General features: G+C 38.8%; 1 protein-coding gene across 1 annotated transcript; it reads left to right on the plus strand.

The window, feature by feature from the left end:
* Positions 1–3347: 3347 nt before the first annotated feature.
* LOC125192508 (uncharacterized) lies at positions 3348–4315 on the plus strand. Its single transcript, XM_048090106.2, has one exon. It carries the CDS (start codon positions 3462–3464, stop codon positions 4122–4124), a length of 663 nt encoding a protein of 220 aa, XP_047946063.1. The 5' UTR covers positions 3348–3461; the 3' UTR covers positions 4125–4315.
* Positions 4316–23435: the final 19120 nt, after the last annotated feature.

Genomic DNA, 23435 nt, shown 5'->3' on the forward strand with positions numbered 1-23435 from the left:
CCAACTTAAACAATTTTTTATTATTTAATAATCAAAATTATTTTTTATAAATAAAATCATAAATTATTTAATATGAAAAAATCAAATGAAATAGAAATAATTATAAAAATCCGCCCTCTCAATCCACAAACGCACCGCCCTCTCAATTCCACCGCGATAACTTAATTGGATTTCAGAATTTCGGCTCCTCCTCCTGCTCTTTCGGTGGCACCGTCGTCAAAGTAAAACTCTTCGTCGGCGCACGACACGAATTGCAACAGCACCACGACGGAGGAGTCTCAAGCGCCGTCGCAGCAGCGGGAAGAAAGCGGCGGCGATGTGGATTTGGAGCTGTCGATTGGGCTGCCTTCGCAGACTAAGTATATGAAGAGTGCTTCTTTCAACTCCGTCTTCGTCGGCCGAGTCGAAATCGATTCACAATTTCTTGTGCCCGGCGGCGGAGGTGGTGGTGGCGCCGCCCTCCTCCATGTGCCCGTGTCGGAGTCTAGGTTTTCAGAAGGAGCAATTTGGTAATTGCCAATCTTGTAACGGATTATATAGATACTTATGATTTTTATAATGATTTTTTCATATTATTTATTTCACATTTTAAATGAATATTTATTAAAATAATTAGGTAGTAAGAAATCATAATTAACAGTTTAATGTGGTCAAAATCGGGATTAAACCTGTTGACCGTTAACAACTAACGGAATAGTTAGTCCATGCATGACCAATTGTGATCCGATTTGAAATGTGCAGGACCAAAAAATCAAAAGATAAAGTTTATGATCAAAATCGTAAAATAGTCATATGTTCCGGACTACTTTTGGCATTTACTCTTTTACATTTATACTTATATTTTAACGTCTTGGCAATATTATTATCCATTTTCGTTATACAGAGAAATTTCACGCACCACAAATATTAATAAACGTTATTATTGCTATTTATATTATTTTTATAAATTTAATTAGTACTAAATTATAATAATGACGATAACGAACGTAACACCTCTGTTTTGATCTTTTCTCTCATTTTCATTTTCATTTTCATTTTCATTTATATAAAGCCACACCGATATTAGTCATTTTTAACGGTAAATATTTAATGTAACAAATTGCACAAAAATTCCCATAATTACATCACAAATTACATGACAGTATTCAATAACATTAAAGTTTAAATTTTACACTACAGATGTTTAATGTCACAAGTTGCACAATATCCATGTTTCTATGCAAAGTCATTAAATACAAATAATTATTTGGACCAATATGATTTGACTATGTATTTTTGGACCACCAACCTCGTCTAACAGTGTGTGCTAATGAAATTTTATTCAACAAATTATTTTTTTAAAAAAAAACTATGCTACTACTATATATGGACGATAATCATGATATTACATGGAATTAGGTAGTGGTAGAGATCTGTACTTATTTTAATTTTGAGGGAACATATTTTTTAGTTCACGAACTTTGCCAAAGTATCATTTTAGGTCCGTGGACTTTGAAAATATCATTTCAGGTCCATCAACTATGGGTTAATATCATTTGAAGTACTTTTTTACTATTTCCAAGTTTTTTTGGACGAAAATACCCTCGATACCTTAAAGGGTATCTATTTTTAATAAACTTTTCATATACTCATATTTTATATAAATATCTTTACAATATATTTTTGATGAATTTTCTAAATATAATTTGACCTTCAGTATTATCACTTAATTATATTAAAGAATTTTATTAAAGAATTTTCTAAATATATATTAAATTCGTCACTTTTTATTAAAGAATTTTCTAAATATAATTTGACATGCAAGTAAAATTGCTTCTTCAATTTTTATATTAAAGAATTTTAAAATTGAATAAAGAATTTTTCTTTAATAATAAAAAATTTAATAAGAATTCACTTAATTACAAAATTAAGTGATAATATTGAAGGTCAAATTATATTTAGAAAATTCATCAAAAATATATTGTAAAGATATTTATAAAAAATATGAGTATAAGATAAGTTTATTAAAAATATATACCCTTTAAGGTATCAAGGGTATTTTTGTCCAAAAAAATTTGGAAATAGTTAAAAAGTACTTCAAATGATATTAACTCATAGTTGATGGACCTGAAATGATATTTTCAAATTTCACGGACCTAAAATGATACTTTGGCAAAATTCGTGGACCAAAAAAGATGTTCCCTCTTTAATTTTTAATGGAGTGGAACGTGGATCATATTACTAGAAAATATTCACGTGTATGTTCTTTTGAGTTTAGTAATCAATTTTGCGTAAAGCCAACAACATCTAGTTAACTTTGATATAACCAATTTTCAGCTTTTATTTTAAAAATGTACTCCACAAAACATATGTTTTCTCTTTAATGATTTCTAGCTTTGCAAAAAAAAGTTTAATTTATGTTTCGCTTGAAATAATTTAATGTCCGAAACCAACTCAACGGAGTCTTAAGTGTGGATTTATAATTTAATTGAAATAATCTGATGTCAGAATAATGAACGAACTTAATGGAATCTTTGAGTGTGGATTAGTTTAATTGAAGTGATTTTCTCAAAAAATGACCCGGTAATACATGACATGATAGAATTAGAAAGATGATTCTTCATCTCAATGCTAATTAACTCTATTAAGCAATTTTACATTTTTCTTTTTCCTAAAATAGAAAGTGGGGCCATGTGAGACACGTGAAAAGCTGAAGCGTAGAACGAGCATCGTGGTTAAGGCACACGCCTCTTCTAAATCACCACGCTTTTTCAACTAGCATTTGTATTGTTTGCGCATGCCAAATCCTCTCCTTTTCTATGACATGTAACTCTCTCTCATACATACACACATTTTACTCATACATATATGAATTTAAACAGTAGACTGTTTTTGTCCAATTATTTACTAGAATTTATTTTAACGCGTTCATAATGCTCATGTACGAGTACAATAACTCAATATTTATTTGACATGTGATATGTATGAATTAAATTCCTTCTTTCTTAGATAACATGTGATCATAATTGTAAATAGGCCGTCCAACAAAGTACACTAAAATTAATTTTTTTATACTATATACAATGTTATTAATGTACAAAATTAGTGGAGTAATTAATTACAAACTTATAACTATAAAATACCCCTGTTTTCATATTACTCAACCAAACAAAAATCTATGTAGGTGGCTTATTTTTGCAAGGCATTCCAACTATTTAATATTGATTTCTTTACTCGAAAATAATTTAAATGATTAAAAGGTTGCAAAATTCGAATGTAGGAAGGCGATAGAGATGTTTCCTAACCATAATCAATTAGAAATTATTATTATTATTATTATTATTATTTAAATATATAGCGACGAGTCTTTCTTGTACGACACTAACGTCGGAATCTTCTGCAAATCTGAATCTTCTCTCTCTAAACTTTTCTCTCTCTAAACCATCTAATTCCCCTTCCCCAATCGCCGTCGTTTCAGAAAGATGGCGTCGATCGGGATCCCCACCGCCGGAAAATTAACGACCGGCCGCCCCTCTCTTCATCCCGCAAACAAACCTAATCAAAATTTCACCCCAATCCGAACGAAGAAATTCAAACCCCCACGGCAATTCCCCTCCGCATCGATCGGGCCAACACTTCCCCCAGCTCATCACGGAAGCGATGAATCGATCGATTCGCGCGATCCTCCGGCGAAAATCGATTCCTGGCTGCAGGATTCGGTGCCGGATATTGTTAAAAACCTAAAACAGGCGCCGCTGCTGGTGCAAATCTATTCCGGATTGGACGGCGGGGTGAGGATTGAGACAGAGAAGGCCGTGGCGGAGGAATGGCCGGCGGCGAGAGAGGGGTGGCGGAGCGGGGAATCGAAGTCGCCGGATGGATTGATCTTCGTGGAGGAGTTAGAGAGAGGGAGTGAATTGGGGGAGGAATCGGAATCGGAATCGAAATTGGGGGTGACGAAGGCATGGGGGATTGTGGTGCAGGGGAAGGGGGCGGAGTGTGGGCCCGCGTGCTATTTGCTGAAGACGGATCGGGTGTGTGCGGGTGTAGGGTTAGGGTTCTGCACCCACTTCTGTTTGATGAAGGTGAATAATTTTAGGGATTCTGCGCTGGATCAGTTCAAGGATTCTTGGCTGCTGCAGTGAATTCATTTGCACAGATTGTTAGAGTAAAATTAGGTGTATTATAGATTAATTGAATTGAATAAACAAGATTTTTTATTCAAATTGTTCAAGACTACTTTGTTGTGCTGATTTTCCCAGTGAATTGGTTTGGGATATGAAATTTGATGTTCATGTAACAAATTTATTAAAATACGATTACATCGATTCTGTTACGTGTTTGTTTATTATCCACTCCATATTTATTTATTTGGGTTATGGAGCACCAATAATGGTGCAAGTAATAGAATACGGCTATTGGTGCATTGACAATCAATTCTGTTTATGTGGTCAATTTTTGACAATATGTTTCGTTTAAGAAAAGGTTTGAATGCTACGGTAGTCGATATTGACGCCCTCAAAATTTTCTCATTCAGTTATCGTCACAATCAAAGTCATTTGTATTTTCTGCTAATATTTTAACGAAACATTATACAATTAGGATGTGAATGGTATTATGGTTGGGGTAAAAACCCATAAAAGGCTGGAAAAGCCACTATGCGACTTCCTTCTCCCACGCTCGGACACCAGAACAAAAATGGCGGATTTCGCCGAATTGATATTAGTTTAGGCACTTGAGGCATTTCACTATCGCCGAATATTGGTGTGATAATTTTTTCTCCGCTTCTCCGAAAATCTAAATTGGATCTTTATACCTAATTTGTCCTCTCACTTTTCCATCTCTACAAGCACATATCCACAACAATACGACCAACGGACAATCATTCGTGGCACGGCGAATTCAGCGGGTAAGCCGGTGCTGCAATGAATCCCTCATTTTTTTACTCCCTATGGAGTATAAAAGAACACCATCATCTATGGAGTGTACTCATATGAAACGAGAGTTGAGCAGTTTTAAAAGAGATAAAATGATACCCGACGGACTTCCCTCGTATGCACTGACGGAACCAGCATAGGGCCAAACCCCCGCTCCAGCGGGGGTTGCCTAGCGCCAGCCGCCCATTTATACATAGGATAGGAGAGTTGAATAGGTAGGTGGTAGGGGAAGGGAGAGGGGCATAGTTCAGACAGAAATTAAGGGGAGGCAGAAATAGGGGAGAAGAGGGGGTGCACAGAGAGGAGAGAAAAAAATAGTTTTCTACTCCCTCCGTTTCTTCATAGTTGAGGCGGAACTTTTCGGTACAGAGTTTTAAAAATAAATGTTGAGTGTGTTAAATAAATAGATAAAAAAGTAAGAGAGAGGAAAATGTAGAGAAAATGAAGTATAAAGTGAATAAAGTAGAGAGAATGAAGTAAGAGAGAGCAAAAAGTCACCATATATGGAAATGAGTCAACTATAAAGAAACTTTCCGAAATGGAAAAATGACTCGACTATGAAGAAATAGAGGAAGTACTATTATTTGCTTGTTCTCAAGGACGATGGAGGGTGTTCTTGTCATTTCTTTCCAAAAGTAAGGCCATTTTAATCATCACATAATGTAATATAATGTTGGCCTACAACGTGTGGAATAGGTGTATAAGAGTGTCGACAATGGTGGCCCTAGCCACCATTTCTTGGGCACGCCCAACAAACTTGGCCCCTGCCCTCAAAACTTGGCCATCACAGTGGTGACCCATTTTTTGTTATATTTCTACAATAAAAATTATTTTCATACATTTTTTGTTATATTTTAATATTACTAGAATTAAAATTATATGCCTATATAATAATTTTTAAAAAATGCAAGAATTTAAAAATTAGTGAATTGAAACCAAATTTTCGTCATATTATAGCAAGGGGAAAATTATACAACGATATTTTTTAAAAAACAATAAAAAAAAAGACGCCATCGCCCGCCTACTTGGTGTCGTCATCGGAATCCATCACATCTTCTTCACCACCGCCGTTGCCGCCGCCACAGGTGGTTTGGAGGGGGGGGGGGGGGGGGGAATGGGACTCGATCTCCACGGTTAGGAAGACGAGAAGTTGTCAAATCCCACGTCTCTATAGCCAGGAGAATCATCACCACCTTGAATTGTGCGTGAGTTTAAAAATGATAGATATTGAAATTATAGTTTAGAATTGGAGATGTTAAAAAAAATGGGAGGAAGTAATTTATAAATCAATTTTTGAAATTTTAAAAAAAATCGAATTGGGCAGCGCCGCGGGTCTCGGCCCCTGCAGTGGCGGGCCGAGTCGCGCGCCCAAGAGCCTCGGCCTGGCCGAGAGCTCGGCCCTCTCTCGTCCACCCCCCTGGGCCTCGTCCACCCTGCGGCTCGGTAGTGGCGGGCCGAGCCCTGCCCAACTCCGGGCCAAGGGCCGCGGCCCTCCCACCGTGGACACTCTAAGCATCTTCTACCAAACAACAATTTACAAAGAATTGCTATCCCTAATCATGAAAAAATCGTGGTATCTGTAAACTCAATAAAACCTTTTCAGCGAACCAATCGTACCCTTAGTATTATATGGAGTATGTCACAATCAAAATCAACAAGAGTGGTATTTACTGCTAATGTTATTTCGAAATACTCCGTATTATATTTGGTTTATACTCTACTCAACTGAAGAAAACTTAATTTATGGATAATATGCAATTTTAATTGTGTTATTTTGTCTATAAAGTGAAAAAAATAAATAAACAAGAGGCAATGATTTTTTTTCATTTTAAAAAATTGGTCATTTTGATTGTTATAAAATACTCCATCTGAGAACATGTTTTAATACATAGTGCTAGTGGATAGTGGATTCCACACTATTAGTAGTTTAATTGGATTTTCAAAATAAAAAAAATTCATATTTTTCGAGAATAAACTAAAAAAAAATAGTTCCTACTTTTCAAAAATGAAAAATATTTACAATTTTGTTGGCACGAAGTGAGTGGGGCTTGGGCCCCGGCTGGACTTGAGATTGAAAAATGGTCCAATTAGAGTCTATTTTAATCAAAAAGCTTAATATAAAAATATAGAGTGAACTACACAAATGGTATCCGATCTTTCACTTAGAGGGAACATCTTTTCTGGTCCACGAACTTTGCCAAAGTATCATTTTTGGTCCGTGAACTTTGAAAATATCATTTGAGGTCCATCAACTATGAGTTATCATCAGTTGAAGTACTTTTTTTATTAATTCCAATTTCTGAACATAAATACCCTCAATACTTAAAGGTATATATTTTTAATAAACTTATCATATACTCATATTTTTTATAAATATCTTTACAATATATTTTGGACGAATTTTCTAAAATATAATTTGACATTCGATATTATCACTTAATTTTGTGAAATGGAAGTAAAATTGTTTCTTCAATTTTTTATATTAAAGAATTTTAAAATTGAATAAATAACTTTTCTATAATAATAAAAAATTAAATAAGGATCTTTTCTTGCATGTCACAAAATTAAGTGATAATATTGAAGGTCAAATAATCTTTAGAAAATTCATCAAAAATATATAGTAAAGATATTTAACAAAAAATATGAGTATATGATAAGTTTATTAAAAATATACAACCCTTAAAGATATTGAGGGTATTTTCATCCAAAAAAACTTGGAAATAATAAAAAAGTACATCAATTGATATTAACCCATATTTGGCAGACCTCAAATGATATTTTCAAAGTTTACGGACCTAAAATGATACTTTGGCAAAGTTCGTGGACAAAAAAAGATGTTCCATCTATTTTATATCGTTTTTGGTACCTATTAATCACATTTTTGGTACCTGATGCAATTTTCACCCCAAAATGCCCTCTAAATAAATTCATTTTTCCAATTGTGTCATTGAGGTTATTTTGGGCATACACAAAACTAAGTACCAAAAGTGATACTATAATACCAAAATTAAGACCACACGAGTTGAACTACCCAACGCACGATTTGGAGTTAGCAGCAGTGGTACATGCCCTAAAGATTTGGAGGCATCATCTCTACGAAGTGAGATGTGAAATCTTTACGGACCACAAAAGCTTAAAGTATTTCTTCGAGCAGAGAGACTTGAATATGCGACAACGAAGATGGCTCGAACTAGTGAAGGATTATGATTGTGGTATCAACTACCACCCCGACAAAGCAAATGTGGTGGCAGATGCTTTGAGCCGCAGAGATCATTCGCAAATAGCTACGTTCCTAACGGAAGAGGAGAGCTTGATACGAGAGTTTAGCAAAATGCGATTAGAAGTGATAAGAGCACCTGAAACAGTGGAAGGGAGAATTGCCACTTTGGTGGTCAAACCAGATCTGAAGACAAGAATCGTTGCAGCGCAACGAATGGATGCGGAACTAGAGGAAATCCGAGTTGAAGTGAGAACCGGCGAATCCGGAAAATTTAGTGAGGAGTCCGACAACGCCCTCACCTTTGAAGGAAGGTTGTGCGTGCCGAACAACGAGGATCTCGAGAGCGAGATCATGAGTGAAGCTCATGAAACTCCATACACTGCTCACCCTGGAAGCACGAAGATGTACCAAGACTTTGAAAAGTCCTTTAGGTGGAATGGCATGAAGAGAGATATTGCGGCATTTGTGGAACGTTGCTTAGCCTGCCAACAGGTGAAGGCATTACATCAACGACCGCATGGGAAATTACAACCGTTGGAAATTCCCGAGTGGAAATGGGAGCATATCGCCATGGATTTTGTGACGGCCTTGCCAAAGACCCTAAGTGGGAATACCGCAATTTGGGTGAATAGATTGACTTACCAAGAGTGCGCATTTCATACCGATTCCGGTAACCCATGGATCGAGCAAGCTGGCTCGGATCTATATCAAGGAGATTGTGCGATTGCACGGAGTTCCAGTGACAATTATGTCCGATCGTGACCCGAAGTTCACATCGAAATTTTGGATTAGTCTACAGCGCGAGCTTGGAACGCAACTGAATTTTAGCACGGCATTTCACCCGCAATCAGATGGGCAATCTGAGAGGACGATCCAAACTCTCGAGGATATGTTGAGAGCCGTGATACTTGACCGCGGTGGAAGTTGGGAGACCGTACTACCGCTAATTGAATTTGCATACAATAACAGCTTCCAAGCAACAATCAACATGGCGCCTTATGAAGCCTTGTACGGAAGAAAGTGTAGATCGCCGCTCTACTGGGATGAAGTTGGCGAGCGACGGGTGCTAGGACCCGATGCAGTCGAGGAAATGATTGAAATCGTTCGACAAATTCGTGCGAGAATAAAGGAAGCTCAGGACAAATAAAAGTCATACGCTGACGTCCGACGGACCGACTTACAATTCCAAACCGGTGATAAGGTTTTCCTGAAATTGTCCCCGTCGAAAGGGATAACACGTTTTGGTGTTAAAGAAAAATTAAAACCACGTTTTATCGGGCCTTACGAAATTCTAGAAGGAATAGGACCCGTGGCCTATCGATTGGCGCTACCGCCAAGTCTTGCAAACATGCACAACGTCTTTCACGTATCGCAGTTGCGAAAGTATGTGTATGATCCAAAGCATGTGATTCACTACGAAGAAGTCACGTATCTTGGACCGGAAGGTTCAGAATTTGAGAAATAAATCCATTGCTAGCGTGAAAGTGCTATGGAGGAACCACGATTATGAAGAAGCCACATGGGAGCTTGAGGACAAGATGAAGGAATTGTACCCGGAACTGTTTCCATGAGGTACTAAAATTTCGGGACGAAATTTCTTTTAAGGGTGGTGGAATGTAACGCCCCACTTTTTCAAACCCTAATTTTCGGGTTATAAAATTTTTGCATTAAATTCCTTAAATGCTATGATATGTGAATTATTGATGAGTAATTAATTGCGTATGAGAATTGAGATTGAGTTGAATAGTCAACTTGTTGAAATGTTGACGTGGCTATTGAATAGTCAAAGATGTGGAAAAATGATGTGGCCGTTGAAAGGTCAATGCGTTGAGAAAATGGAGGGGAAGTGAAGAGATGATTGACTTGAATATGTGAATATTTGATGCGGAGTAATATAATTTTGGGGAATTATTATTTTTTTTTCTAAGGGATGAGTGAGAAAAATAATAGGAGCATTACTTAAATCATGTGGAATTTTCGGCCATTATTATTTGGAGAAATCCTATTTTTCTTGGATTTAATTATTTGTTTGGGATAATTATCCAAATTAAATCCAAAGTCCAAATACTCTATAAATCCTACATGGAATTTTCGAACCACCACTTTGATTTTCCCATGAGATTTTCGAAAATCTCATATATTGGAGAAGAGGGAATTAATTATATTATTGATCCCTTATTTATTCTCTTCCATGAATAAATATAAATATGCTAAAATATCCTAGCATATCTTGCCAAATCTAGGAAGATATTGCATATCCTAATTAAATTAGGATTTGAAATTCAAATCCCTTGGAAGAAGTCAAAATCACGCCACTTCTCCTTTTAAATTGGGGAGTATTTTATTTTATTCTTGCTCCGTGATATATTATTCTACTCCGTGAAATATTTGAATTAAATTATAGGCTAAGTAATAGCCTAGAATTCGAAAATTCTCTCCTAACCACCTCCAAATTTTCGGCCCCTATAACCAACAAATCTCTCCATATCTCCAAAATCTTTTATTTATTTAATTATTGGATATTATTATTTTGCACTCTATAAATAAGAGAGAGCCCTAACCTTAGAGATCAAAATCAGCGCCCCCACTCCCTCACTACTTTCGAAAATTTCTCCCCCACTCTCTCCAAGTTTTCTTCAACTTTTCTACAAGATTTCTTCATCAATTGAGAAGAATTCAAGTGAAATTCAAGAGATTATTGAAGAATCAAGACTGATTCCTTGTTTCTACCGTTCGTTCTTTTGGAAAAGGTACTTTAAATATTGACCATCTCTTCTTCTACCGATCAATCTGTATTATTGAGTCCGCATGCATCTAGAACGAGTGAAAGGGGTTTTTATTGGTGAATTTTGCGATGCATGGATGTGTGTGTGTGTGTGTGGCCGAGAGTGTGTGTGTGCACGCCTCGATCGGCGTGCACAATTGTTGTGTTCGTGTGTATGTGTTGTGTGTGTGGAACACTCATGCGTGATACGAATTATTGGTGATTTTGGAATGAGTATTTAAATAAAAATGGTATGTTAATCATACTTTGATTTTGATATTGATGATTTTGAAAATAATCGATGGGAAAAAGGGAAACGTGAGATCATGCATGATTTGAAATCCATGATTGAAACTGATTTGTGATACGCCTAATTTAAAGGTGATACTTCGCGCTCTCAGCGTGATAAACGAGGAGAAGAGAATTCTATCGAGCTAAACCGACGAGGTGGGCTTTCTTTTAAAATAAGGACATTGTCCTAAAATGATATTGATGAGAATGAAAGATGTATTATCATGCCTTGATTTGTTTTGCCGTGCCTATCCCTCGTGGCTATGCCACTATTGTTATAATCGAATTCAGATCCTTGTAGAGCCGCAAACTCTACTTGGGTTAGTGTACACCAATGTTAGACCGAGAGTCAGCGTACGGGTTGGCCGGTCTAGTGACCTGGATTGCGGCCGCATTCCTTGTCATGTAGAATGAGGATATGGTAAACGTCTATGAGAAAAATGGTTGCGCGACCGTGATATTTGAGAAAGAAGATATTTTGGTGCCTCGGGTCTTTCTAAAGTTAAAACCCCGACGGACGCTTGAAAATGGCATGATAATAGCTATATTTGTGATAAAACTGTTTTCGGCAATGAGCCCATTGAGTATGATTATCGTACTCAGCCTTGCATGTGTTTTCCTTATGTGCAGGTTGAGTGGTGACGAGCGGGCGGCGGTGTTGAGTAGGAAATAATAAAGATGATCTGTTGGTACTTAAAGTGTCGTTGTGTCTCCATACATAGCCTCACTTCTTTCTTGGTCGCTTCCGCTATTGATTATGAAAACTGTGATCTTTTATTGGGATAAATACTTCTATTTTCGTGGGTATATTTTGGGATATGAACAGTTAGAATTATTTTTGGAAAACTTTGTTAAGCTTTTATTTCAATAAATCTTTTGTTGGATTCCATTGCTAAGGCATGATTCTTCCTCTACTTAATTGTTCATTAAATGCTTTGGCCAAATCCCTTTTAAATGAAACCCTAGCCTATGATCTTTGATGCATTTAAGTCTACCTAGTTAGCGAACGCCACATTTATTATATCCTAAATGGGTGGGTCGTTACATATGTATTTCACTCTAAAGTATAAACCCACTTCAATTTATTGAAAAGCTAGATCTGGGCTAGCCCTGTATAGACTTGGGGCCGTGCTGCTTGGCATGGTTCAATGACAACTCTACTTGCAAGTTTCTCTATAATCTATTTCCCATCCAACAAATTCCTTTGTACTCCAATTAATCACATCTTTTACTGCTAACTTTTCTATAAGTACTACTAGTATGCTAATTCTAGGCTACAAAAATTCTAAGCATTCAATGAACTAAATAAAAAGTCTCTAATGTTTTCAAAAGTTACATTGCAGGCCCCTAGGGAAAAAAAATACCTCCACATAACCCTACCCTTTTACATAATCACAAATCGGATATTTGTAGCCATTTTTTGATCTATATTGCCCAAATGCCTTCAGGGGCATTTTAGTCAAATAAGAAAAAGCTGCACACCTACTCCACTGCCTTGCAGCTACACTCTGCAATGTCATCATATTTGAAATTTTTTCCTAAATTTCCGACGATATACATTTCGTTTTTGATATAATTAATACACTTTGCAATGCTTCATAATTTTCACTCTTAAATCATTTCATTTTTGACACTACAAACATAATTCCCTCTGCATACCAGCCCTACCGACGGTATACAGCTTGGGTATGCCTCCCTCTCTCGACGATTTTTGAAATTGCTGTAAACCTACCGGCGATTACTCGCTTATTCATCCATTCATCCATAGCACGGTAAGCGTACACACAAATTAGGTAAGTTCCAATGTGACCGGTAAAATGTCGGATGGTTTTTGTGTGTTCCTACAGCTGATTTTGGTTGTATTCAGTTCAAATTAGGGTTTGTGTGTATCGGTAAAATGTAGTATGTTTTTTCTGTGTTCCTGCAGCTGAATTTCAATTTAGGGGTTTATGTGTGTTAGGGTTTAGGCTGTGTCGTTCTAATTTTTAGGCAAATTGCTGAATTTTGGGTTTTATTTTTCAATTCAGATCTTGTTGCAATGTCTTCTTCTAGTTCTCAATCTTATGGGTCAAGTTTCAATTGGAATTGGCCTCGTCCAGAGATTGTGAACTGTAATCATGATCTTGAGGCTGAGCTAGTAATATCTAGGACGACTGCTAATCCTGGTCGACGGTACTATCGTTGTCCAATATGGAAGGAAGATGATTGCAGATTCTTTCGTTGGTTTGATGCCGGTCTATCGCCAAGCCAAGACGCTTACTTCCAAAGAATCAAGGTCGAACGAGACAAGTTTGAAGAACAACTCCGATGCAAGAATATTGTGGAAGGTGTTCTTGAGGATAAACTGCGCATGAAAAGTGAGGAATGTGACGAGCTGGGAGACATAGTCTGCTACATCCTTCCCATTGAATGGGTATAAGACATTCTCGTACAAAATCGACATTGTTGATTGTCGCGATAGCGTGAGTGCATGGGATCCCAGTCAACTGCCATGATCTGCACGAGCAAGTAAAATCACGCATGTTCACTACATACTGGGAAGACGGTCCAGTCACCTGGTACGAATCCTCTCCATTACATGTTGCTCTCCAAGAAGAAGCCCTGTCGTACAGCTTATCCACAATCTCTTTGACAACAGGAGGCAGAGCATGATCGTATGTCTTGACCCACTGGCCTCTAATCTGAATCCTCTCCATTTGACTCGTCCGGATCTCCTCCAACATGGTTATAATGGCCAACTCTCGAGCAATTGCTATCTTTGAATTAAAGGTCTCGCATATATTGTTCAAGATAACATCACAACAAACATGAGAAGAGAAATACGCCTTCACCCATTTTTCTTTTGGAGCAACACCGAGCAAATATTGATGTGCTTGAGGATATATAATCCTCAACGCCTCCATCCGCTCCACATACTGTTCGTGGGTTGTACTTGATGCAAGCTCCCACAATAGTTCCTTAAAGTTCTCCCCAATGAATCTCTTCTTGAAGTTGTTGTATATATGCTGGACACAGAATCGATGCTCGCTCTGTGGGAAATCCTCAGCGATGACTTTTGCAAGACCCTACCAAATTCATGGAACACATCACCCACCCATTAGCTCATACATGAGTAATACCAACACACAACACCCAGTAGCACATGTATGCTATACAACAAACGACAAAATCTATAATCACAAACGAACTATTTCATCTATATGCCGAATCACAGTTGACGCATTTATTATTTAAAAATCACAATTAGAGTATATAATTTCTACTGAAATCACATTACTCGTACCTTTTGTTGATCAGACATGAAGACGTATCTTGGGGCATTATCGTGTATGTGAAGGTCCTCTGATAGGCAGTCGAGAAACCATTTCCACTGTGCGTAGCTCTCGGCCTCAGTCACAGCCCACGCAATAGGCCACCAACCGTTGTTTGGATCAATCCCCATGGCCGTCATAAGTTGTCCCCTGTACATACCTCTCAAGAAACAAGCATCTAAGAAGATAATTGGACGGCAGAAACGCATCCAACCAGATTTCAAAGGCCCGAGGCAACAATAAAACCTCAAGAATCTGGGGCCTACCAATTCAGGCTCCCTGAAGTTCACGTAGTGTAAATGCACACTCGAATCAGGGTGTGTCCGTTCCAATTCTGACTGGTAGTAGAACAATCGCCGGTATTGGAGTCCGACCTTGCCAAATATACCCTCTAATGCCATGTCTCTTGCGCGATACGCCTTCATCCTACCAACTTTCAGCCCGAACTCCTCATCCACACACTGCCGTGTAGCTGCCAATGGAATGTGGGGATTCGCTTTGATTTTCTCCATGTAACGCGCAGCTAGCCACTTGGACGTGAGCCATCTCTGCTCCAACACTTGCGAGCACGTGTGAGCATGATCTCTATGCATATTCATTACCACATAATCAATATTGTTATGGGTTTCAATCTTCCTTGCATACACATACCACTCACATGCCTTGCCTTTACAAATGGCACAGAGTCTCTTCCCATCATTTTTTATGACATCCACACGTCGTCTGGTCATTATGGCGTACTGGCGCATGACCTCATAGAAGAAATCGCGATCCTTAAAAATATCACCAGGTTTCCAACATGGAAGCTCATTGGTCAGCTTGAATGGAGTGTATTTTAAACCCTTCTTCTTGAACCCCTCCAAATCTTCAAGATCTTGTAGATCTTGTAGCTCATCCACTGTTTCTTGCTCACATAGTGGGTTTTTATGCTTCGAATTCCGTTATTCCACAACAGGGGAGTACTTTCGGCGTTTCTTTGCCCCTCCATTGCCCTCACCATTCAGCTCTCCAGTACCTTCTTGTTCGGTGTCTGCATCCGCACTCCGCTGCTGTTCCACTTGTTGCTGACATAAGCTCTGATAATAAGATGTAAACAGTTGCTCATCTCGACACATGCTTGCCAAGGAGATAAAATGCCCGACCCCATCCTCATCATCCTCATCATCAGACTCACATCCCTCGTTATGCAGATGACAACCGTCGGGAACATACTCAAACGAAGGACAATAAACATCATCTTGGACAACTTGATCGGGTACTTCTCCTGCAGTTGGCTGGGCTTCTTCTGAACCTACACCAGTTGGAGCTGACTCTTGCACAGAGGTGTGAACTTCGTCCGTGAACAGTTCATGGGTAATGTCCTCAAGAATCGGGATAAATGAACTGTCATCCCGAATGTCCGCTTGTAGTTCACATTCACCGTCCATCACCGGTTGGTACACCTCTTCAAGTACATTTACACCCACAGTTTCATCTTCAGGGCATGACGAACCTCCAATTACCTCCTACGCAATACAAAAGTGAATCAATACACTGACAAATTATTTGGAGGGGAGGGGACACTGGGTCCATATGCTCAACACAACCAAACAAAATACTAAATAACAAACGGGCTACTACATCATTTATGGAAATCACAACTGACAAATGGGTAACTAACATCAATCATTGTGAATCAACATCACAAACGGGGTACTATGATATGAATCATTTAATATCACAACAAATTACCTCTTGCACGTGTGCATGGAGGTCTTCTCCTCCAACTTGTCCAACATCTGCCATAGGTTCAACAACATCTGGTATTGGTTGTTGTACAACTTCAACAACTTCGGATGGTACTTCGGTTGGTACTGCTTCGGATGGTATAGCATCACATAGTGGGGCTTCGGATGTTACTGCTTCGGATGTTACGACGTCGGATACTACTGCTTCGGAGGAAACCTCTGCAAAGGCTTTCTCCAAATTTTGACGTGCTACCTCATCATCCCTTTTCCACTTCGCACGGGCATCTTCCAGACTTTTTACAAGATATTCATCTAACTCAATGTCCTTATCATACCACCCAATCATCAAAGGCTTATTGTTTAAACCCTTTTGCTCCTGCATCATCTTCCTCAGTCGAACCTTTGGGACAGTTGGTTCAGCTTCAGCTTCTTCAATCTCTTCAATAATAACTCCTGTGGATTTCCGCGTCGTGAATTCGAGAATCGCTTGCGCTTCCTCTTCCATCTTTTTCAGTATAGCAGCAGCTCGGGTTATCTCCAAAACGTATATGTGAACTAGTTTTGTGCTAGTAGCAGCAACCTTGAGGAATTCGATGAGGTGTTCATCGTCAACAATGGGCATCAATGGACCTCCTATTACTTTGCCCTCACAGCCAGGACTATACTTTGGATGAACGTAATAAAACTCGCATATTGTCTTCATATCATACTTTAACTTAAGTACCATACTAGACAAGTCTATCAGGAAGAATTGGTAAATATCGCAGTCGTCAAAGAAAGTCAAATAACCACCAACATACTTCCCAGGAGCCGAAGAACGAACCAACCACCATGATGGAAAGCAACCGAAAACTTCCCAGGAGACTCCCCTGTTAATCAAAATCAGACAAAATTAAACTTGTGGCAAAATCAGACAACATTACACTTGTGAAAAAATCAGACAACTTTAAAATTGTGACAAAATTAGACAACACTAAATAACCTAACCTAACTAATTACCAACAAATTTCGGAACCCTAAATCACAAACTGAGACTATGTATCAGTGAAATTTTGTGATTTTGAAAAATTTTGAAAAATTCAGAACTCAATCTTACTGTATTCTTCTTCAGGATGGAAAAAATCCAGTTCAGGATATGTGACATCCCAAGTCTCTTTATCCACATCGATGACCTCCGGTCCATGTCTACGCGGCGGTGATACGCCCGGATTTTGCACTGTTTTAAGGCCATTATTTGGTCCGTTTTTGTTATCAAAATCATTCTACATGTCCATTATTTGCATATTCTATACATTTTGGTATTTTGACGTGTTTTATGAGAAATGTGCATATTTGAGCCGAAAAGGGGAGTAAAAACGCATAGTCTTGAAATCTGGAGTCAGACGGCGACCAGCGACCGCCGCGAAGTTGTACGGCGACCGCCGGCGCCCGGCGGTCAGAGCTATGTGGCGGCCCGCCTCAGAAATTTACGCTAGGAGAAGAGTCTCGCCCGGCAACCGCCGGAGGACATGTGGCGGTCCGCCACCGAAGTGTCAGAGTCTCTGGACTCCAACGCGGCGACCGCCGGAGAAAGGCGGCGAATCCGACCAGCCCTAGATTTGCTCCAAGATTTACCAAATTTTGAAGATCTTTTCCTTCTATGATGAGGAATAATCTTCCCCTATAAATAGGACCTCAAGCTTCATCAAAAAGAGAGAGTTTTTCCCAGACAACAAGAACACATTCATAGAGATCAAAAGCTAGAGTACTTCAATTGTGCAAGGAGTTGGAGAAGGATTTGAAGAACATCAAGAACGACAAGGATTCAACCTACGGGTTTTATTTGCCTTAGTTTTATGTTCAAATTGTTTTCCCTTCAATCTATGTTTTTAGTTCATTCAGTCATGTGTAACTAAACTCATAGGATTCTAGGGATGTGTTAGTAGCAACTTTGGTTATACAATTCCGTTTTCTATTTAATATCCGTTTTGTTTTTACTTTGTTTCTTCCCTAAGTTAATCATGATGCTTCGTAATTGAGTGACACAATTATGTATGATTCAATACAACTTGCTTCATAACTGTGACAGAGTTCTAGCGAGTTAGATCCACTTTGTAGACACTACAGTTAGCTTCCTTTAAAACGGCACTGTTAATTGAGAGTGAGGACTTTTCAAGGGTCTTAGGAGCTTTTTGGAGTTACGTGTTAGGATTGACAACCCTAATGTTAGTAATCAACGTTTGTATCGCATGAGCATAAGCTAGGTGACTCGTCCTTTCAAAGTATTAACTGTGCTAGGATATTGTAGTTTGGAATTTGTATAACCATAAAAGTGAAAGCACATCCCTGGAATTCCCCTTATCTCTATACTTTTCTCTCCGTGATTTGCTTGCATTTAGTTGTTTACTGTTTTTAATATTTACTGTTTTCAAAAGTCTTCAAAAAATTCTTGTTTCTCCAGATAGTAATTGAGTTCTAGTAGAAGATAGACACTTTGTGTACATCTTCCCCGTGTTCGATACCCGGTACTAACCTTTTGCTATACTATACCTACTCTGTATACTTGCAGGTATTTATAGTGCAAATAAAAAGTGCATCAAGTTTTTGGCGCCGTTGCCGGGGAAGACAATTCACTTTGGAGTGATATCTTCAAACGAACAATTTTACTACTTTGGATTTTACTGCTTTCAAATTTTATTTTATTTTTTTATTTTTTTTATTTTATTTTCGTTTTTATTTATTTTATTTATTTTTATTTTTATTTTATTTATTTATTTTTTTTTTGTTTCTGCAGGTTGTGCAGATTTACGTATCTGGAGGAGAAAATAAGATGGCGGAGCCTACCAACCACGATCTTATCGTCGCCCTCCGAAAGGAGGTGGAAGAGATGCGAGAAGAGAGAGCTCGGGCAAAAGCGGAAAAAGAAAAACGAGCAAGGGAGGTAGTTCCAGTCTTTAATATGTTTAGTCATGGTAACATTGTGGACATTCCTGCAGGTCCGCAGATAGAGGCCAATAACTTTAAGTTGGGGATACCCTTAATCAATAGGGTTGAACAAAATGCCTTCGCGGGAAGAGATAATGAGGACGCGAATCGACATCTCACCAAGTTTGTGGAAATAGCTAATACAATCAAGATCAATGGTGTTGATGATGATATTGTGAGGGTAAGACTTTTTCCCTTTTCCTTAACTGATGCTGCTAAAGAATGGTATAATTGTCTGTCTACAGATAAAACCACCAATTGGAAGGATCTAGTGGTACTCTTTCTCGACAAGTACTACCCGCCTGGCACCATCCTTAAGCTTAAGTGTGAGATTTTTCAATTCATGCAAGGATCCGATGAGCCTCTATATGAAGCTCTCGCACGTTTCAAAACTCTCCTCCGCAAATGCCCGAACCATGGTTTTGGAATAGACCATCAGGTAGGAATCCTTTATAATGGGTTTAACGAAAAAATCTCTAGTTTATTGGATTCAGGGGCGGATGGGGGATTCTTGAGGAAAGGAGGAGTTGCTGCTATGGAGGTGATAAGTGAATTAGCTACCAACAGTCGGGGTTGGTCCAAAGAGAAGCACAAAGCTGAAAGGCTAGATGCAGTGAAGAGACCATGTGGGAATGAGACATCTCAAGAATTGGCATCCATCAGAGCAAGACTTGAAAAATTAGAAGCTACAGGCAAAGAGGGGAATGTCATCAAAGATGTTAAATATGTCCAAAATGGGGGATTCAATGTGAGCAAAGAAAAAGGAGTGGAGCCACCTACCAATGGAGAAAAATATGAGATGGGCATCCAAAAGATCTTGGAGGTGATGCTTGAGGATAGAAGAAACAATGAGGCCAAGATTGAATTTATAGAGGAGAGAGTGAATAACCTCGAGCAAGGAATAAGTACAATTATCACTGCCGTCACGAACATTCAAAATCAAATGGACCAAGTCCACAAGAAACTTGAAGAAGACAAGGGAAAGGAAGCAGCACGAGTGGCGGACATAAACAAGAAGTAGGTCGCAAAGCAGAAGAAGGACGAAGGCAGCACCTCCGGAACGAAATTTGAGGACTGCCCGACACCCAGCGGACCGCCGCACACCCCGCGGCGGGCCGCCACTGAGAAGGCAGAATCGTCCACTAAACAGGAGCTCGTGCGGCACAACGGGATTGTACTCCCTTTTCAGCCAAAGAGGAAGTTCAAGCTTGAAGAGCAGTTCAAGCAATTCCTTAACATGTTTTGCAAGGTCCATACTAACATTCCACTTGTTGAATCATTGCAGGAGATTCCAAAATATGCAAAACTTTTGAGGGAAGCGGTGATGAGGAAGAAAAAGCCGACTAAAGCCGACCTTAAGCTACCGCATCATTGCAGTGAGATCATCCAAAAGGAAAGGGCAATGAAGCAAAGAGATCCGGGCCAGTTCATCATTAGGTGCCGAATTGGAGAAGGAAAAGTTGATAAGGCCCTCTGTGATTTGGGAGCAAGCATCAACATCATGCCGCTGAAGTACTATGAAAAGCTCAACATCGGGCCACTCAAGACCTCGGATGTGACCATAAGGTTGGCCGATAACACGGCCATCAAAACGGTGGGTATGATTGAGGATGTTTTGGTGAAGGTAGACGATTTCATCTTTCCTGCCGACTTCATTATTCTTGATATGAAAGTAGACAAGAATGTACCTCTAATCTTAGGCAGAGATTTTCTAGCCACATGCAAAGCTCTTATTGATGTAGGTAGAGGAGAAATCACAATAAGTGACCATGGAGGAAAGTCGACCTACAACATCGAAAGCGCGATGCTTAAGTATGAAGAGGCGAAACAAGCTAAGATGGAGCATGATTGCAGGGAGGTCATGGTGACCGAATTTTCTAAGCCTTATGATCCATTTGGAGGGGAAGATCCTTCTAACCCTACTATTTTCATTGTTAACACTTTACCTCAAGCTCCTAAAAAGGGCGAGCCTAATCCTACTAAGCCTATCTTGCAGGAAAAGCCCAAGAGAAAGAAGAGGAAGAAGACTCCACCTCAAGATGACGCTGAAATCTACGTGATCAAAACCTCGAATGGAAAATTCAAATGGTGGAAGAAAGTTCTCAACAAGTTGGTTCCATTCGCGGTGGCAGAAACTAAGATTGTTGGTACAAAGGCATCCCAAAGGAATCCTCACGATGGGGGATAACTCATGAGCTTCAAAGAACGTCAAGCTAAAGACGAAAAATAAGCGCTTGTTGGGAGGCAACCCAACCTTTTTTGAAAATTTTTGTTTAAGTTTTTAATATCTTTTTGGTTTTGGTTTAATTTTGTGCTTTGCAAAAATTTTCGCAGGTTCTGACCTCTCCGTGGCGACCGCCGCAAGCTCTGCGGCGGTCCGCCACCTGAACGCTGGAAAGCATCTTTGACGTGCGGCGACCGCCGAACAGCTGCGGCGGACCGCCACCTGGGCACAATTTTCCAGCGCGATTTTTCGAAATTCTTCGAATTTTCGCCCCGCTCAACCCCTACGCGAAATTTTTCAGGGTACGTTTTTTTTCAGTAGTTTACTCACGTCCCTACCGACTCTACAAACTTATTTTACATTTTGTTGTAAATAAGTTTGGGGGGATGAAGTGGTGGACCGTGAGTTTGGATCGTGAGTTTAGGGTTTTCTTTTTGTTGTTAGTTTGTTTTTGCTTTAATTTTCCAAAAAAAACCCGTAGGAGATTTTTTTTGTGTTATAAAAATGTTTTCCTGAATCCATGTCATGAACATAACATGAAGAACTTAGAAACACGCATGCTTAGGGACACATTAGACCGAGTTGCCAATGATATTATATTCCATCTATGTTTAAGTGTGGCTTAGCATTTTGATATGATGGTTGGGTGAAAAGGTGCATAATTAGTGAATTGCTTGTTCGCCTTGAATCATGCTTTTACCTTGTGAGATTTGAACTTTAAATTCTTTCTTGTGTGATTTATCTGTATGCATGTATATGTTTCTAGAACTTGCTCCTAGTCTGCCTAAGTTTACATAGTGTTTAAGTTGATTTAGGAGGATGTTAGGCCATCTTTTCTTAGCTACTTTTATATCCAAAATTTTCGACCCTCTCAAATTTTTCCTTTGGAGCCAATTTTGAGCCTTTAAGCCTTTTCTTTGAAAGCCAAAAAATAAATGGGGACAATTCCTTGGGTTAGTATAGTTTTTGTTATCTTCTTTTGTAAAGGAATTGGAAAGATAAGGAGGAAAGTATAAAAAGTAGTGTGCTTAATATTAAGAAAGTACAAGTTGTGAAATTGAGAAAAATTCCAAATATGTGCTTGATCTTAAAAAAAGAAAGGATGTGCAAGAAAAAAAAAAAAAAGAAAAAAAAAATGTGTGAAAGGTTGTGAAAAGAAAAAAAAAAAGTCAAAGGATTGAAAGTAAATTGAAGGAGAAAAATAAAGTGTTAGAAGTGCCTTAAGTTTTAGAAAAGTGGGAGTCATCTTAACTCTACTTGGGATATTTTTATATTTGAGTCACTTTTTAGCCAAATATTCCTCACCTACCAAAGAGCCTACGTTACAACCGAAAAGAAAGACCTTTCGGACTTTTGATGCTTAATCACATTGAGTAGAGGAGGGATTAGACTTTGAGCAAGCATATGGTAAACTTTGCATGATGCATGATTTGAGTGATTTACACTTTACCTTTATACACTTTGAGAGTGAGAGAAAGAACACTTCCCATCTTTGGAAGTTTGCCACATGTGAGTGCTTGAATTCAAGGTGTCCCGCGAGTTAGTAATGAAAGTGCACTATTAAGCCCTGCTTGATTTGATTGTGTTAATCCATGCTTAATCTATTCTTTCATCTTTTGAGGCAATTATGACGTCTAGTCCTTGTGCATTCCGTGCGTCTATTCTTGTGTCTTTAGTGTTTTGTTCGAGGACAAACAAAAATGTAAGTTTGGGGGAGTTGATACGCCCGGATTTTGCACTGTTTTAAGGCCATTATTTGGTCCGTTTTTGTTATCAAAATCATTCTACATGTCTATTATTTGCATATTCTATACATTTTGGTATTTTGACGTGTTTTATGAGAAATGTGCATATTTGAGCCGAAAAGGGGAGTAAAAACGCATAGTCTTGAAATCTGGAGTCAGACGGCGACCAGCGACCGCCGCGAAGTTGTACGGCGACCGCCGGCGCCCGGCGGTCAGAGCCATGTGGCGGCCCGCCTCGGAAATTTACGCTAGGAGAAGAGTCTCGCCCGGCGA

This window comes from Salvia hispanica, chromosome 2 (genome assembly GCF_029641045.1).
Source record: "Salvia hispanica isolate PSC_SH4W2 chromosome 2, Shi_PSC_v1, whole genome shotgun sequence".
In the NCBI taxonomy this organism is placed as follows: Eukaryota; Viridiplantae; Streptophyta; class Magnoliopsida; order Lamiales; family Lamiaceae; genus Salvia; species Salvia hispanica.

Bases quoted from the DNA above. Each gene is read 5' to 3' on its own strand.
- LOC125192508 (XM_048090106.2), top strand. From the start codon at position 3,462: ATGGCGTCGATCGGGATCCCCACCGCCGGAAAATTAACGACCGGCCGC.